General features: G+C 35.5%; 1 protein-coding gene across 5 annotated transcripts in view; it reads right to left on the bottom strand.

The window, feature by feature from the left end:
- Positions 1-585: 585 nt before the first annotated feature.
- SS18 (SS18 subunit of BAF chromatin remodeling complex) overlaps positions 586-18,720 on the bottom strand; it is an 82,570-nt gene continuing 64,435 nt past the window's right edge. For all 5 annotated transcript variants that reach the window (XM_063076744.1, XM_063076742.1, XM_063076743.1 and 2 more), the window contains 2 exons: positions 13,170-13,303; positions 586-2,402 (listed from right to left, as the gene is read on the bottom strand). In XM_063076744.1, the coding sequence (XP_062932814.1) occupies positions 2,376-2,402; positions 13,170-13,303 (161 nt within the window). In that variant the 3' untranslated portion in view covers positions 586-2,375. The remainder of the gene's footprint in view (positions 2,403-13,169; positions 13,304-18,720) is intronic.

The following is an 18,720-nucleotide window of genomic DNA, read 5'->3' on the forward strand; positions in this document are numbered from 1 at the left end:
AGAAAGCTACTGGTAAAGTTATTCTTCTTACTAGGTATCAAAGGAGTAAGGTAATTTTTGTCACCACCAATTAAAAACTTTTACGAAATAGGACTGTTATAAAACAATTAAACCTTGCAAATGCACTAGTCTCCAGGAAGAAAGTCCTGGAGGAAATTCTGCTTATTAAAATCGTAATTTTAGTTTCCATTAAAAGGAGAATAAGACAACATAAGATGGGTTGGCAAGACAAATTATTTCTTAATGTCAGTTGAGCTTATTTCAAATGAGATAACATATCTATACCAAGTTGGGTTCAGTACAATTTTGTCTCCTCAACTCATTTATCTAATTCAGTCATCTTGATTACAGCCTCACGGACTTCATTTTCAGAGAAAGAATTCTGTAACAAACAGCCTACACAACATGCTGATTACTGAACAGTTAATTCTAATTAACTTGGGCATGGCAAGAGAATTTTGATAAAGTCCTAGAATACAAATACAGTCTGCTTATACTGGACTAACTTACAGAAAACCCACAGCATAGTCTCCAGACAAAACAAGAGAGTCAAAGAGATCTAATTTAAAGAAACAAATAAGAAAATTAAAATCACAAATAATTTATTCCTCCGTTAGAGTTGATACAGTTTTAAATAGCAACAAAGTACACAGTGGTGGAAAATTGGCACAGAACCTATAAGCATTTCAATCACAATAAGGCTGTCCATGCTTTATCTGTTCAAACTTGATGTCCATTTTCTACTGACCAAAAAAAAAAAAACCCTATTCTGATCTTATAACACATTCTCTCTCTCTCCTCTCTCTCTCTCATACACACACAGAGACACACTGAAATTTTTCCTTTTGATCACAGTATGTTGAGAACAGTATGTTCTGTTTATCCAAATTTATGGCACCGCTTCGGTTTTGTTTCCAGTTAGAGGTGGGAAAAAACAATTCAGTTATAAAGAATACAACTTATTCCCTGGGCCTAGGCAACTGTGATGAAAATAGCAATTTACCTTTGGGCTAGATGTTTTCAGATTATAAAATAATTGTGGATGGAAGTTTCTCAACACATGCTTTCCTGCCAAATGCAGTATCCCTGAATTTAGCTAAAATAATCAGGCACAAGACAGTCTCAAACAGTGATTAAATATGCCATGCTAATAAACAAGGTGATCTAGAATGCAACCTCAGTGCTTTTAATACAGACCAGAATAAACCTCATCAATAAGCATTTTCCTAAACATCTCTGTGTTTTATTAACCAACATAAAAAAGGGAAAAACATAAAAATGCCCTTTTATAAATGGCATTATTTCCAGTTAAGAAAGTTGAAATAAAGGTTTGTAAAGTCTCCTGAACTATTTTACTATATAAACCAATTATCTTTCTAATGTTAAAAAAAAAATTACTGGATCAATGTTGACTCTTCTTTGATATCTCTTATATAAAATGCTTTGATATTACTAAGTTCCCTGATTACTCAAACAAGGTAAAATTAATGCTTTCACTTTCAGTTATTGCTATTTTAGGAGAGGAATCCACTTCATTTACATCAAACGGTAATCCCCTTCATTTACATCAAACTGTTACCAAAGATTCTTCAGATCCAACATAAATAAAGTAATTCTTATTGCCTCACATTTTAAAACAGTACTATAAATGATCTTTATAAAAAGGTTTTACTCCACAAAACTGGAAGGCTTTTTAAAAATGTCTTTTTACTCAAAACTGTATCACAGTGCCCTTGATTATCTAATAGATAAAAGGGATTTGAATTTCCTCTATAAGAAAAGAAGAGTGGACATATGGTGTGCTTTGTCTTCTCCCTCACCCTTATCTTTATAGCACACCATTCTGAGACCAAAACAATCAAGCATCTACCATGCTCGTCCACATTAACATGATTTCCGATTCTGTCCAGTGCGTAGTGTACCGCCTTGCATATTCACATGAAATAAACAATAATATACAAAATATTGCTGCTGTAAAAAGTGTACATTTCCCTCTTCCCCTTACAAAAAAATCTGTGGAAAACTATTAAATTCCCTTAACCTTCATAAACATACAAAGCTGTTCACACCTTTCAGTCTGTAACAGTCCATTTGAAACACAGTTCCAAAATCATTGCAAATTTGTTATGTCATTGTATTTTCTGTCCAATGTTGCCACCTAGAGTAGAAATGTGAAATCAAAAGTATTTCTGAGCTACTAAAGCCTTTTACAACTAAACCACAAAGGCCGCTTACTGATGAAACAGCCACTTATCCACAAGGTTTTTCCAAAAACTAGATGGAATGGAAGGATCTCTTCACAGGAAGGTGTCCACAGTGCTGGGGTGACAATATGGCTGCTAATAGATACTGGCTATTGGAATGCAAGTACTTTTTCACTGCTGGTAATTTCCATACTGTCCCTAAAAGACAAATTTTTAAATATTATCAGATAACAGTTTGAAAATAATAGTTTGGCATAGAAAATTACAAACAAATCATTTTTAATGCTGTCATACTAAAAAAGCAATGGCACCTATAACAGACAAAAATTTTTACAAATTTAAGTACAAAGCATCACTGTAATTTCTTCTGATGATACTATATTCAATAGCAAATGAACTTCATGCTGCAAAATATGCAATGGATTAGCAATGAGCCTAGAATAATATCTGTTATATAGTGAGAATTCAAATGATGGATTTTGTTGAATTGAGCACAAATGAGTTAGAAGTTCTAGTTCTTAATCTTGATGTGGTATATATTGTATATACTGATGTGGTATATATATAAATCATATGCTAGTGCGACAATTTTGTGAGTGTTTAACTTGTAACTACTACTACAAATTAACATGAAGGGTATTTGGGATAAGCGGCTAATGAGGATGAAAAGGTTTCTGGGAGATAAAAGGTAAAGAGAACTTTCTATCCATGCTAAAGAATTTGGGTCTTTCCCTGAGGTCAACCAAGTGTCAGCAGATGTATTCATATAGGCAGCTGGAACATAAAAAATCATGGAAAGCTTGTTTTCTTCTTGTTGTTTTTAATAAGGTAGACATGAGGATCTGTAGGCTGTCAGGATGGGAGAGAAAAACAGAATACAGACGCAAAAGACTTGATAAAGTAGCAAAATTGTATGAGGGAAGTAAGTAATGCCTAATGTACATTTGTTAAGGTTAGCTTTTGGAGAAGAGAAGGAACACATACATTTTCCTCTAAACTAGAAACTACATCTTTTATTAAAAATGTCTTAAATGTGTTTAAAATTGATGTTCATAAAAGCACCTTTTTCCAAAAACAGTACTCATTGGAAGCATGTAGTTAATTGTTTCCTTTGGTTAAATTTCCCCCTCCAAGTCACATTAATGTGAGTCAAGATAATACTCTATTGTTGAAATACTTCTGTACCATAAGAAATAATACCCTAGAAGTTTACATTTTCAGAGAAGTAGATATACTTTATAATCTGTTGAATGTCACCATATACCAGGTTATTTCAAAAGTTCGTGGAAAATGGAATTAAAAGATAATACAAATCTTTCCATCAACTTTTTGAAGCCCCCTCATATATAATGGAATAATTAATTAAATAAAGAATTAAGCTATTTTATACTAATATGCTTTATTTACATAATGATTTCAGCCAAATTTAGGCAATGTTCATCTTGAAGTATTTATGGGCAAAACGATATCACATCTAGAATTTGTTTTAAAATGCTCTAAAAAGAAAAAAAAATAGAAAAAGAATAGTGTAAGGGGGTAGATAAAACAACTGGCAAAAACCATTGATAAACTACTGAAGTTGGATGATGGGTACAAGCGGAATCATTATACACTACTCCTTCTTTTTTCTATTTGTTTAAAGATTTCTATAATAAAAAGTTTAAAATAAGAAATAAAAATTATGCTTATAGGTATACTTAGAGTAAGTTAATAGTTACATTACCTATTATTCCATTAATCTAAAATACTAAAGCTGAGTTTAAGTTCCAGCTCTATAACTGACCTTCTATTTGAGTACTAAAAAGCTCTTTGAGACTCAGTTTCTTCACTCATAAGGTGGGAGAGTAACATCTACATCTCTGGATTGCAATTTCCTTTCTGTTAATGGCTACATTAATTCCTACCTCATTTGTTTGTTATGACACTTAAATAAGAGAGGACATGAGAAAGGGCTTTTTAGAATTATAAATCAGTGAATCTCAGTGCTGAAGGGAAATGCTGCCCTAGTGAATGTATAAAATGAGATGTTAATAATGAAAGTGGGTTTGCAAATATAAAAGATATGAAAGCAGAAGAGAGGTTAAAAACAGCTGTGTGCTACAGAAATATAAGCAATAATTTATCTACATACATTATGAACTGCCTGAGGACAGGGACAGGTCTTATCTAGCCTTATGCTCTAAGTATTAAAGAGTGGATGACATAAGACTTCAACAATGTATGCTACACAAATTGCATCAAAGCAATTTTAAACATTTGTGGAACAAATGCTCATTACCATAAATTTATTTTATTTCAAATACATTTAAAAAACTGAGAAGGTAAGACTTAGAAGTAATTAAAGTATAATTAGAGAACAGGAGAAAAATTCTGTAAGAGTTCAGAAAGGAAAAGGTTAACACTGGCTAAAATAATTAGAAAAATACTTCAGAAAATGAGGGAGCCTTAAGAAAACACTACAATTTGAACAGCAGAGGAAAGAAATTGGGCAATTTACATAGAAGAAATAGTTAAAACAAAGACATGGATGAAAAAATAATTACAGAATGCTCAGTGAAAAGGAATATACAGCGAGATGCTGATAAGACACAGGTCAAGGGATCGGATCCCCTTACTGGCCAGCTGCCTGCCCCCCTCTCCGCCCCAAAAGAAAGAATATACAAAATCAGGAGTGAAAGCCAATAATTATTTTGAAAGACACAGCTTGAAGCAATAGAGAATAGGAAGTCTAGCTAATACTAACATAGTTAACTCTTAATATATCTCAGTAACTAAGACCTTAGCATGTGTCAAACATTGTTGGAAGTGCTCTGTGTCCATCTATAACCTACACAGTAAATATTATCTCTATTTTATAGATGAAGAAATTGAGGCACTGAGAGTTTCAGTAACTTGACCCAGAGCTGATCCCATTGCTAGGACCAAACCAAATCACAATTGAGCCTAAAAAATTATACTGTGCATTTGCAACCATTAGCAAATTCTAGGGTGGAATGAAGGGTTAAAAGTATGGGTTTTAGAGACAGAAACCAATTTCTAGTACTAACCTCATCATTTAATAGTTTTTTGTCCTTGGACAAGTAACTTATCCTGCCCTGAGTCTCAATTTTCTCACCTTACAAGTAAGGGTAATTATAATCCCCACCTCAGAAACTTATTCATGAAGAAAAACAAGAAAATGCTTTGCAAACTACACAAGCACTCATTAATATTACTCATGGCAGTGTATAGTGAACCAAGCATGGGCTCTAGTGACTCAGGACTTGCCATGCAGCTCTATCACTTCTTAACTCTGTCATCTTGAGTAAATCATTCCAACAGTCTATGCCTTAGCTCCTCTCTCTTAGCTTCTTCAATTTTTTTTTTTTTTTAATTACAAAATTCCTCTTACTGGGGTATAAAAAATTAATGGGAAAGAAACAAGAAGACAGTAAGGAAGATCCTGCCATGATGAGAACAGGAGATGATAATTGTCTAAACTAAGAAAAGGCAGTGGGTTAGAGAGAAATGGATGGATTCAAGAGCTTTTCAGGAAGGAGGCCCAAAAAGATTTGTTGGGAAACTTAAATATCAAATATGGCACTTCGCAGTCTAGCTTGGTGATAGTGCTCCTCTCTTTGATAAAGAATACAGAAAGAAAAAATAAGTTTGGGTAGAAAAAAATTATGAATTTGTTTTAGTTATGTTGAATTTGCTTTGGTTATGATACATCTAAGTAGAGATGTCCAGGAGGCATCTGATTTTAGAAGAGAGAGTCAGACTAAAACAGATATTTTGGAGTCAACAGCATGGTATGTTGAAACCACGTGAATAAATGAAATTGGCTAGGGAGAGTGCACTGAATAAGAAGAGTTCCTAAACTAGAAACCTGAGCAATACCAACCATTTTTAAATTTCTTTATTTCATTCCATTTATCTAATCAGTTAAAAGTCTTAACATTATTCTTTCACATTACTTTTTAGGGGTTTCCTTCTCTCTTTATTTTTGTGATCACCATTCAAATCTAGGTAGTAATGGCTTTATTTACTCATTTATTTATACTTTATTTACTCACCAATATTTATGTTCTACCAGGTGAACAGTAATAAAAACAGACAAAGGGATGCCTTTAAACAGCTTACATTCTAAGGGAAGTGGAGTATGGCAATAAATAATGACCAAAAACTCTGTCAAATAGAGATAAATGCTATGCTGAAAAATTAAAGCACACTTCCAGTCAAGATGGATTTACCCTCCAGCCTGATACAACCAAAAAAACTACACAAAACATATGATACAATCGTATTCAGGACACAGGACAGAGGTAACAATGGACACTGATCCCAGAGACATGGAAAACTAATGAGGTGAGTCCTCTGATTACTGCAGCTTACTGCCTTGACAGTTTCCAGGCTGCAGTGCACAGAGGGGAACTGAGGCTAAGTTTTCCAGACACTCTGAATTAAGAAGATAAAATTTAGAGCCTGGAGAGAAAAAGGTAGCTAGAGTTAATAGGACAGAGTACCAGACAAGAAAGATCTGCAAAGAGAGAATTCTGAAGATCTGCAGAGCAACCCCCCTCAAATATTCATTATAGTACTGATATGCAAATGTGTGTGAGGAAAATACCCAAGGTTGCTCTTGCCTTACTAGTGGGGAATATTCAGCCCAGGACTAAACACTGCTCTGACCTGCTTAAAAAATCTTAAAAGCGATCCCCAAAAGATCAGACTATTTCTAACTTATTAAACTGAATCCAAAAACAAAGCAGAATAATATTTCTAGGAATACAAATATATCTATCACCCAACAAAGTAAAATTCACAATGTCTGGAATCCAATCAAAGATTACCACACATACAAAGGAGGAGAAAAATATAACCCATACCAAGAAAAAAAAACTATGTTCAAAACGGACCCAGAAATGACACAGATGTTAGAATTAGCAGAAAAAATAATTAAAACAGTTATACTTTTACTCCATATGTTCTAAATGTTTAAGAGACATGGAAGATATAAAGACCCAAACTGAACCTCTAGAGATGAAATTACAATGTCTAAGATGACAAATACCTTGGAACAGATTAAAAGCAGATTAGACAATGAATAAGGAAAGATTAGAGAACTTCAAGACACATCAACACCCAAAATGAAAGAAAGAAAAACAGAATTAAAAATAAATAAATTAACAGATCAGTGAGCTATGGGACAACTTCAAGCAGCCAGATACACATGTAACTGGAGTTGGACAGGAAAGAAAAGAATATGAGGATAGAGATAAGAAAAGGAGTTTGCCAAAAATTCTCCAAATTTGATAAAAACCATAAAGCCACAACTCCAAGAGGCTCAACAAACCCCAAGCATAAGAAAACAAAGAAATCTACACCAAGGCATGCTCTAATCAAATTGCTCAAAACAATCTGAGCAAGGGAAATTTTTTTTCAATCAAACAATTTGATAAACAGAAAATCTTAAAAGCTGAGAAAAAAGATACATTAACTACCAAAGAACAAAGAAAAGAATGACAGCAGATGCCTCCCTGGAAACAATGTAAAGGAAAAAGACAGTGGAGCAACACCACTGAAGTACTGAAAGAAAAAGTACTGCTAACCTAGAATTCTATCCCAAGAGAAAATATCTTTCAAAAAAAATGAAAGTGAAATAAATTGTTCTTCAGACATAACAACAGAAGATTTTCATTCCAAGAAATGTTAAAGAAGTCCTTCAGGCAAAGGGAAATGATACCAGGTAGAAATATGGACCTACAGGACCGGCCCCATGGGAGGGTGCAGTGCTGGTAGCGCCAAGGCCGTGGGTTCAGATCCTATATAGGGATGGCCAGTGCACTCACTGGCTGAGCGAGGTGCAGACCACACCATTCCGAACCAATCAAAAAGAAAAAAAAAAAAAAAGAAATATGGACCTACATATGGATGAGGAGTACCACAAACAGTAACTACATGAGTAAATATACAGATTTTTTTCCCCTTGTTAAATATCTTTAAAGGATAATTGATTTTTAAACAAAAATAAATCCCATAAACTGTGGTGCTTATAACATATATTGAAGTCAAAGTTGTAACAATAACTTTGTAAGTTCAAGAAAACTAACACTACCTGATTTAAAGACTTACTAAAAACTATAGTAATAAAGATAGTGTGATATTGGCATAAAGACAAATAAACAGATCAATGGAACAGAACAGAGGCCAGAAATAGACACGTTTAGAGACAACTGATTTCCCGCAAAAGTAAAAAGACAGTTCAGTACAGAAAACATAGTGTTTTGAACAAATGATGCTCAGAAAATTAGCTATCCATTCAAAAGAAAAGATCTATATAAACTCTGATTCATACTTCACACCATATACAAAAATTAATTCAAAACACATCACAGACTTTTTTTTTCTTTTGGCGGCTGGCTGGTACATGGATAATAGACTTTAATGTAAAATCTAAAAATATAAAACTTCTAGAAGAAAGTATAGGAGAAAATCTTTGTGACCTTTGGTTAGGTAACCAAAGATCTCTTACACATGATACCAAAAAAGCAAGCTCCATAAGAGAAAAATAAAGTGGACTTCACCAAAATTTAAAATTTCCCCTCTCTGAAAGACCCTGTTAAGACAATGAAAAAAATTGGAGGTAAATATATGTAAATCATATACCTGATAAAGGACTTGTATTTAGAATATGTGAAGACCTCTTAATACTAATAAAAACATAATAAAGAATCCAATTTAAAAATAAGCAAAAGATTGGAATGGACACTTCAGAAAAGAAGATACATAGATGGTAAATAAGCACATGAGAAGGTGGTCAATAGCATCAGTCCCTGGGGATATACAAATTAAAACCATGAGATGTCACACACATCTATAAGAATAGCTAAAATTGAAGACTGACCATACCAAGTGTTGGCAAGGGTACAGGAGAACAGGAACTCTCTTACACTGCTGATGGGGATGTACAATGGTGTAACTACTTTGAAAAACAGTTTAGCAGTTTCTTAAGTTAAACATATACCTACCATATGAGCCAACCATTCCACTGCTGGGTATTGGCCCAAGAAAAATGAAAGTGAACATCCACAGAGACTTGCACATGAATGTTCACAGCACTTTATCTGTAAGAGCCCTAAACTGAAAACCCAAATATCCATCTACACTCCAACAGATAAACAAATTGTGGTATAGCCATATAATAGAATACTACGTAGTAATCAAAAGTAATTAATTATTGGCACACACAACAACATAAATATCAAAACAGTTATGCTTAGTGAAAGAAGCCACATAACACAGTGCGTGCCATTTACATAAAATTTTGGAAAACGTAAACTAATCTATAGTGACAGAAAGCAGATCAGTGGTTGTCTATGGAGGGGATGCAGTAAGTGCAGGGTTTCAAAGGAGCACCAGGAAATTGTGGGGCATGAGGGATGCTTCATGATTTTGATTCTGATGATGGCTTCATGGGGATATACAGATGTCAAAATACATCAAATTGTACATTTCTAATATGTGCAACTTATTGTAGGTACATTATACTTCAAAAAAGCTGTTTAAAAACTATAAAGAAGAGTAGGGAAAAGAGCGATGCAATTTAGATAGGTGGTCAGTGAAAGACTCTCTTATATGATACGGTAACAATTGAGCAGAGATTTGAATAAAGTTGGGTAGAAAGCATTGTAGGTTTCAGGGAGAAGAGGGAGCAGCAAATACAAAAGTTCTGAGGTAAAAACTTGCTTGGTGTATATAAGGAACAGCAAAAAGGCCAACGTGACTGAAGCAGAGTGAAAGAGAGCAGCAAGTGGTTGGGACGTAAATGCACAGAGGCAGGTGGTAGGGTAGGAGGTGGGAACACAAGTCATGTATGGCCTTATAGGCCATTACCAGGAATGGTTTTTACTCTGAGTGAGATTAAATTCACCTTGGGGTTTTAAGCAAAGAGGTGGCATAATCTGATTAATGCCTTTAAATATTACTCAAGGTCCTGTGTGGAGAATATACTGTACAGGAGGCAGGATGAAATCAGGAAAATCAGGAAGGAAGAGATCACGATAGTCCAGATAAGTGACAGTTTTGATTCTGATTTGGGTGAGAGGAAATTGTGGAAAAATGGCTAGAGACTGGATATATTTTGAAAGAAGGGTGATGAGATTTGCAACTGACTGAATGTTTGATTTGCAAAAGAGGAGAGTCAAGGATGCCTCTAGGCTTTTAGGCTGAGAAACTGGAAGAATTGAGCTGCTGTTTACCAAGATGGGGAAGACTGACAGAGAAACATCATAGCAGGCTTTCTCTCTCAATTTTCCCCCTTTTAATTTATCCTGCATATTGCCATAAGATTATCTGCCTAAACTACCACTATAATTATATTACTATTGGTAATATACCAATATTAATATTGGTTTTTCCACTGCCTCAACCATTTTCAAGAAGTAAATGAACTACTTTTCCTAAAATAAAGAGATCAATAGTTGTTTGGGCATGGGGATAAAGATAAGGTAAAACATCAGATCAATGTGGAGAGACTACTGACACTACAGTAGCTAAAATGGTCCCCTCCTCATATTCTTTTCTAGTAGGGAAGATGTGGCTGGCAACCACCCAAACACCATGGAGCTTTATATCCACAGTATAGCCCAATTTCCTGAGAATTTTAGAGAGTAGAATAATTATGATAATAAAAGGAGAAGTAAATCATATATCTATCATGTCTACCAAGTGCCAGCCACTGCTAGATATTTTATATACATTGCTTAAAACTCTTGAAATGCTGTGCACTCATATCAGGATAAAGTCTAAGTCCCCTACTATGGCTTGTAAGAGTCTTCCTAATTTAACCCCAACATATCACTCCAGTCTTGCCTCTTTTTCCCCATGCTTCTGCTTTACTAAACCACACATCCTAACACTAGTCCTTCATGAATGCTCTTCTTTCAGAATAGAACATCCTGTCCTCTTCCACCTCTACCTGGCTAATATCAACCATCCTTAGTGCTTCACACTTACGTAATACTTCTCAAGGAACATTTTCTCTGAATCTGGTTAGAAGTTCCTTCCATATAAATCTTTGCTTTTTTCATCCAAGTACTTATCATACTATACTACATCATCTGTTTACCTGTCTGTATTCCATTTGGACTTAAGTTCACAAAGGCAAAGTCATGTCTATCTTATTTCCCAAAATATCCCCAATCCTAGCATGGTACTTAGCATATAATTGTTGCTTAATAAACATTTGCTTAATGAGTGGTTTGAAGTTTAGGACATTTAGAAATATGTTGACAGAAAGAAAAACAGTCAGCTCAGTCCACAACATGCTAAAGTTAAGGGAATGGCAAGACATCCAAAGAAAAATGTTCTGTACACAATTGGAAAAAAGGAGCTGAAGTTGTGTTTAGAAGTAAGGGCTAAACATAACAAAGTATAAAGTTGGATGACTCAGACTAAAAACAACACAGAGTCTAGTACTGAATTTGGTTTAAAAAAAAAAGAGAGAGAAACAAGTAAAATACAATAAAGAATGAGTCAACTATAAATGCAAGAGAAACACAGTAGTACAGTAACATGGAAGCTAAAGAAGACTGTTTAAGAATGAAAAAGGAATATGTACCAAACACTAAAATGAGGTCAAAGAAGATCAAGATAGTTGCTCTAAAGCCACAGAGACCATGTCTGTTTTCTCTATAGACCTAACAGAGAATCCGATACATACGGAAAATAAATATTTGTTGAATGAGGGAATACTGGATCAGAACCTCACTTTTTAAATAGCTAATTTGTGGATAAGAATGAGCCTAAATTCTGTCAACTCAGAAATCTTGCCCTTAAATACTTACTCACTAGCTAAGACTTTTCTTACTTTGAAAACTTAATAAAACCCAAGGTCCAGGGGTTAGGGTTACAAAACAAAGAAAACTTAATAAAAGCCTCTGCCTTACCCTTTGATTCTGTTCTACAAAATTTTTTTAAAATATTATTCATCTGTCCTTAATCTTTCAGTTTAAGTCTCTCATATCTCCTTTGGCTTTACATAAATAGGAAGTGTCAGTATGATGGGGTTATAGGCTTGAGAGAACTGCTCATGCCTCAAATTACAGTTACCACAGCATCTGGCTTGTTCTTCAAACCAGGTCATCTACATTGGCTATCAAGCCCTAATTTGCACATTCAAGACAGTTCCATGTTAAAACTAACCTATTTTAGGTAGCTCCAGCACTGAACAGACCAGAATACCTTCACTAGGAAGCCATTATACAAACCCGAAACCAATCTCAAAGAATTGCCATAATAATACATCATTTCCATAATAACTCAGAGTGTGTATGAGGACATTCATAAAACAATGACTGTGGCACAGATTACATCTGAGGAGCTTAATGACAAAAAGAACTTAAATGAATACTAAATTCCAAGGAATACAGTCTCTTAGGAAGAGATACACTTCTACATATTTGAAGGTAGAAGAAGATAGCAAGGCAGAAATAATACCTGAGATAATGAATGTGTGTGCGTGGAAAGAAGTGACACAGTAGAAAGTATAAACTTAAAGAGATGGAATATTATGGGAGTGAAGGAAGTGTGGTGGATATTTTGACATGAAGTGGAGAGCTAATAAAAGCATTGACACAGATGGATTCTACATCTCAGTACATCAAGGCAAAGTCGTCAGCAGTAAACATGAGGGACATCAGAGAAATAGCTAAGGAAAGTATTGTTGACGCGAAAGACCAAAAAGAAAGAGAGAGAGAAAAAATATGCTGGGTGTCTTTATCTCAAGACATGTTTCATAATACAGAGTAACTATAATCAACTGTACTAACATTTTATGAAAGTTTTAGAAATAATAAACTTTTTTTGTTAACAAATGTACCATGAATGAGAGATGAGAAAAATGAGCCTTGAAGTGAAAAACATTTAAACTAGTGAAGAGTGAACAAGCAGTGTAGTAATTCCACAGCTGGTAAAATAATATACCTGGTCGTATCCATAAGGCCTCTGCTGGGGTGGCTGTGGTGGTCCAGGCTGTGTTGGTCTATATCCCCCATACTGCTGACCTTGTCCTTGTGGGTAGTTAGAATACTGAGGACCTGGACCACCCTGGGAAGGACCTGCAAAATAATTAACACAATCAAAACCCTAGATAAAACTATAAGTCCCTAGAACTAATTAATCGGTTTAAAACCAGATGTTACTATATTTTTATATCAACACCTTTTGGATAATTTGGTACCTTGATTGTCTCAAACACTTTTTGAAATAAATGTCAATGTTATAATAAGGGTGAAATACTATAATGCTACTTCAATGTAACTATTGTGCTTTGCCCTACCCATAACAAAATATATGTCAAAATGGGTAAGAAAGGGCTGGCCCCATGGCTCATTTGGGAGAATGAGGCGCTGGTAGCGTCGAGGCCGTGGGTTCAGATCCTGTATAGGGATGGCCAGTGGGCTCACTGGCTGAGAATGGTGCGGATGACACCATGCCGAGGGCTGCGATCCCCTTAATGGTCGGGGGGAGAAAAAAAGGGTAAGAAAGACTAAGGGAGTTGTAAAACAGGTTAGGACCAGCCAAGGACAAATTCAAAGAAAAATACTAAAATAATTTCTGAATAAAGTTTGGGAATCAATGATATTTACACTGTATGACTCTGGATTTACATTTGCAATCACGAAGATAATCATATGGATATAATCTACACTGACAAACTTATTATTTAATATTTTAAAATAGAAACTGAACACTTGAAAAGCCACAGGTTGAATGTAAAAAAACTTGACTAAAAAGTTACTCTGGAGGTAGGCTTTGCCGCCACCGCCCAACTCCATCCCTGGCCCGGCCGAGTGCGCATGGAGCACGGAGGCATCCAGCCGGAGAAGCGGAAGATCCGCAGAGACCACGCGCCCTGCGGTGATGGCGCGTGACCCAGAACGTGGGCCATGCCGCCACAGCTGCCCAACACCATCCCCAGCCCAGCCGAGTGCATGCTGACCAGAGAGGTGCCTCCCCGGAGAGGCCCAAGACCCGAGGCGACCACGCACCCAAGGCGCTAGTGGCCAAACGAGCAGACACTGAGGCAGCCATACCAAATTAGCAACCCCAGCAGCATCCTAGCCAGACAATAGTGAAATCCCCTGCCACAATGACTAAACATCAAAGGAAAGATACCAGAAATATGAAAAATCAAGAAACTACATGACTAATGGGTAATAATTCTCAAACTCTAGATCCCATAGAACAAGAAGCCCGTGAAATGTCTGACAAAGAATTTCGAGTGATAATTCTAAGGAAACTAAGTGAGATACAAGAAAATTCAGCTAGACAACACAATGAAACGAGGAAAAGTATACAGGACCTGAAAGAAGAAATGTACAAGGAAATCAATGCCCTGAAAAAGAGTGTAGCAGAACTTGCAGAGCTGAAGAATTCATTCAACGAAATAAAAAACACAACAGACAGTTTAACAGGTAGGCCCGAAGAAGCAGAAGACAGAACTTCTGACCTTGAAGATGGGCTGTTTGAAAAAAAACAGGTGGAGAAAAAAAAAGAAAAAAGAATTTAAAAAATTGAAGAAAATCTAAAGGAGATATCAGACAACCTTAAGCACTCAAATATCCGAGTCATGGGTATTCCAGAAGGGGAGGAAAAAGGAGATTGCATTGAAAAAATTCAACAAAATAGTGGCAGAAAGCTTCCCAGTTATTGGAAAAGACACAGATCTTCAGATTCAGGAAGCTCAAAGATCCACAAATGTACTCAGCCCAAAAAGGTCTTCTCCAAGACATGTTAGAGTCAAATTGGCAAAACTCAAAGACAAAGAAAGAATCTTCAAAGCCGCAAGAGAGAAGCATCAAGTACCCTACAAGGGAGCCCCAATCAGACCAACATCAGACTTTTCATCACAAACCCTAAAAGCCAGAAAGGAATGGGATGATATACTCAAAATACTAAAAGACAGAGATTGCCAGCAAAGAATACTCTACCCTGCAAGGATATCCTTCCGAAATGAAGGGCAAATAGTATATTACTCAGACAAACAAAAACTGCAGGAGTTCACTACCACACGACCAGCCTTACAAGAAATTCTCAAGGGAGTACTGGGTTTGGTACCTGAAAAACAACTAACACTGCCATGAAAACCCAAGAAAAATCAAAACCCACTAGTAAAATAAAAATGCCAACAATGAAGAAAAAACAAAACAAAAAAAAGGCTATCTTCAACCCAAGAAACCAACAAATACAGAAAACAAACAGTAAATCAGAAAGAAAGGAACAAAGGACACTTAAGACATAGAAACAAAAATCAATAAAATGCTAGGATTAAATCAACACTTTTCAATAACAACTCAATGTAAAAGGTTTAAATTCCCCAATCAAAAGACACAGACTGGCTGACTGGATTAAAAAGGAGGACCCAACTATATGCTGCCTACAAGAGACTCACCTCACCCATAAAGACTCACATAGACTAAGAGTGAAAGGATGGAAAAAGAATTACCATGCAAATAGAAATGAAAAACGAGCTGGAGTAGCTATTCTTACATCTGATAAAATAGACTTTAAACTAAAAACCATAAAATGAGATAATGAGGGCCACTACATAATGATAAAAGGATTCATCCATCAAGAAGACATAACAATCATAAATATATATGCACCCAATGTTGGAGCAGCCAGATTTATAAAGCAAACTCATTTAGACCTAAAGAAGGAAACAGACACTAATACGATGATAGCAGGGGACCTGAACACCCCACTCTCAATATTGGACAGATCATCTAGGCAAAGAATCAGCAGAAAAACATAAGATCTAAACAACACTCGAGACCAATAGAACTTGGCAGATATCTACAGAACATTCCATCCAACAACCTCAGAATATTCATTCTTCTCATCAGCACATGGGACATTCTCCAGGATAGATCACATGTTAGGTCACAAATCAAGTCTCAACAAATGCAACAAAATTGGAATTATCCCATGTATTTTTTCAGACCACAATGGATTAAAATTAGAAATCAATAACAAACGAAATTCTGGAAACTATACAAACACATGGAAATTAAACAGCATTCTACTTAATGACATATGGGTCCAAGAAGAAATCAAACAGGAAACCAAAAAATTTATTGAAACTAATGAAAATAATGATACATCATACCAAAACTTGTGGGATACTGCAAAAGCAGTACTAAGGGGGAAATGTATCACATTAAATGCTTACTTCAGAATAATGGAAAGATGGCAAGTGAACAACCTAACACTTCATCCTAAAGAACTAGAAAAACAAGAACAATCCAAACCCAAAGTGAGCAGATGGAAAGAAATCATTAAGATCAGAGCAGAACTTAAATGAAATTGAAACCCCAAAAATGATACAAAAGATCAATGAATCAAAAAGTTGGTTTTTCGAAAACATAAATAAAATTGACAAACCATTAGCATGGCTAACAAAAAAAAGAAGAGAGAAGACTCAAATAACCAAAATTAGAAATGAAAAAGGCAATATTACAACTGATTCATCTGAAATACAAGGAATCATTCGAGACTACTATAAACAACTATACGCCAACAAATTTGAAAATCTGGGGGAAATGGATAAATTTCTGGACACACACAAGCTCCCAAAACTGAACCATGAAGACGCAGAAAATTTGAACAGACCAATAACAATAAAGGAGATTGAAGCTGTTATCAGAAGGCTCCCAACAAAGAAAAGCCCAGGACCAGATGGATTCACAGCAGACTTTTACCAAACATTCAAAGAGGAATTGACACTGATTCTTTACAAACTATTCCAAAAGATTGAAACGGACGCAAATCTCCCAAACTCATTCTATGAAGCAAACATCATCCTGGTACCAAAACCAGATAGAGATATAACCCAAAAGAAAACTACAGGCCAATATCCTTGATGAATATAGATGCAAAAATCCTCACTAAAATACTAGCAAACAGAATACAGCAACACATATGTAAAATTATTCACCACGATCAAGTGGGATTCATCCCAGGGATGCAAGGTTGGTTCAGCATACGCAAAATCAATAAATGTGATACACCATATTAATAACATCAAACACAAGGACCATATGATCATCTCTATAGATGCTGAAAAAGCATTTGATAAAGTTCAGCACTCCTTCATGACAAAGACCCTCTATAAGTTAGGTATAGAGGGAAAGTATCTCAACATAATTAAAGCCATATATGACAAACCCACTGCCAATATCATCCTGAATGGGGAAAAGCTGAAAGCTTTTCCTTTAAGAACAGGAACTAGACAAGGATGCGCACTCTCACCACTCCTATTCAACATAGTGTTGGAAGTACTAGCCAGAGCAATCAGAGAAGAGAAGGAAATAAAGGGCATCCAGATTGGAAAAGATGAAGTCAAACTGTCCCTGTTTGCAGATGACATGATCCTATATATCGAACAGCCTAAAGCCTCTACAAAAAAACTCTTGCAGTTGATAAATGATTTCAGCACAGTAGCAGGATACAAAATCAACGCACAAAAATCAGTAGCATTTCTATTCTCCAATAGTGAACATGCAGAACGAGAAATCAAGAAAGCCTGCCCATTTACAATAGCCACCAAAAAAATAAAATACTTAGGAATTGAGTTAACCAAGGAGGTGAAAAATCTCTATAATGAGAACTACAAACCACTGCTGAGAGAAATTAGAGAGGATACAAGAAGATGGAAAGATATCCCATGCTCTTGGATTGGAAGAATCAACATAGTGAAAATGTCCATACTACCCAAAGTGATATACAAATTCAATGCAATCCCCATCAAAATTCCAAAGACATTTTTCTCAGAAATGGAAAAAACTATCCAGACATTTATATGGAACAATAAAAGACCACGCATAGCCAAAGCAATGCTGAGCAAAAAAAATAAAGCTGGAGGCATAACACTACCTGACTACAAAGCTATAATAACCAAAACAGCATGGTACTGGCATAAAAACAGACACATTGATCAATGGAATAGAATAGAGAATCCAGAAATCAACCCACACACCTACAGCCATCTGCACTTTGACAAAGGCACCAAGCCTATACACTGGGGAAGAGACTGCCTCTTCAGCAAATGGTGCTGGGATAACTGGATATCAATATGCAGGAGAATGAAACTAGATCCATACCTCTCACCATATACTAAAATCAACTCAAAATGGATTAAAGAATTATACACCCTGAAACAATAAAACTTCTTAAAGAAAACATAGGAGAAACACTTCAGGAAGTAGGACTGGACACAGACTTCATGAATACAACCCCAAAAGCACGGGCAATCAAAGGAAAAATAAACAAATGAGATTATATCAAACTAAAGAGCTTCTGCACAGCAAAAGAAATAATTAACAGAGTTAAAAGACAACCAACAGAGTGGGAGAAACTATTTGCAAAATATACATCTGACAAAGGATTAATATCCAGAATATACAAAGAACTGAAACAACTTAACAAGAAAAAAACAAGTAACCCAATTAAAAAATGGGCAAAAGAGCTAAGT

Source organism: Cynocephalus volans, chromosome 13 (assembly GCF_027409185.1).
Source record: "Cynocephalus volans isolate mCynVol1 chromosome 13, mCynVol1.pri, whole genome shotgun sequence".
NCBI classification, from domain to species: domain Eukaryota; kingdom Metazoa; phylum Chordata; class Mammalia; order Dermoptera; family Cynocephalidae; genus Cynocephalus; species Cynocephalus volans.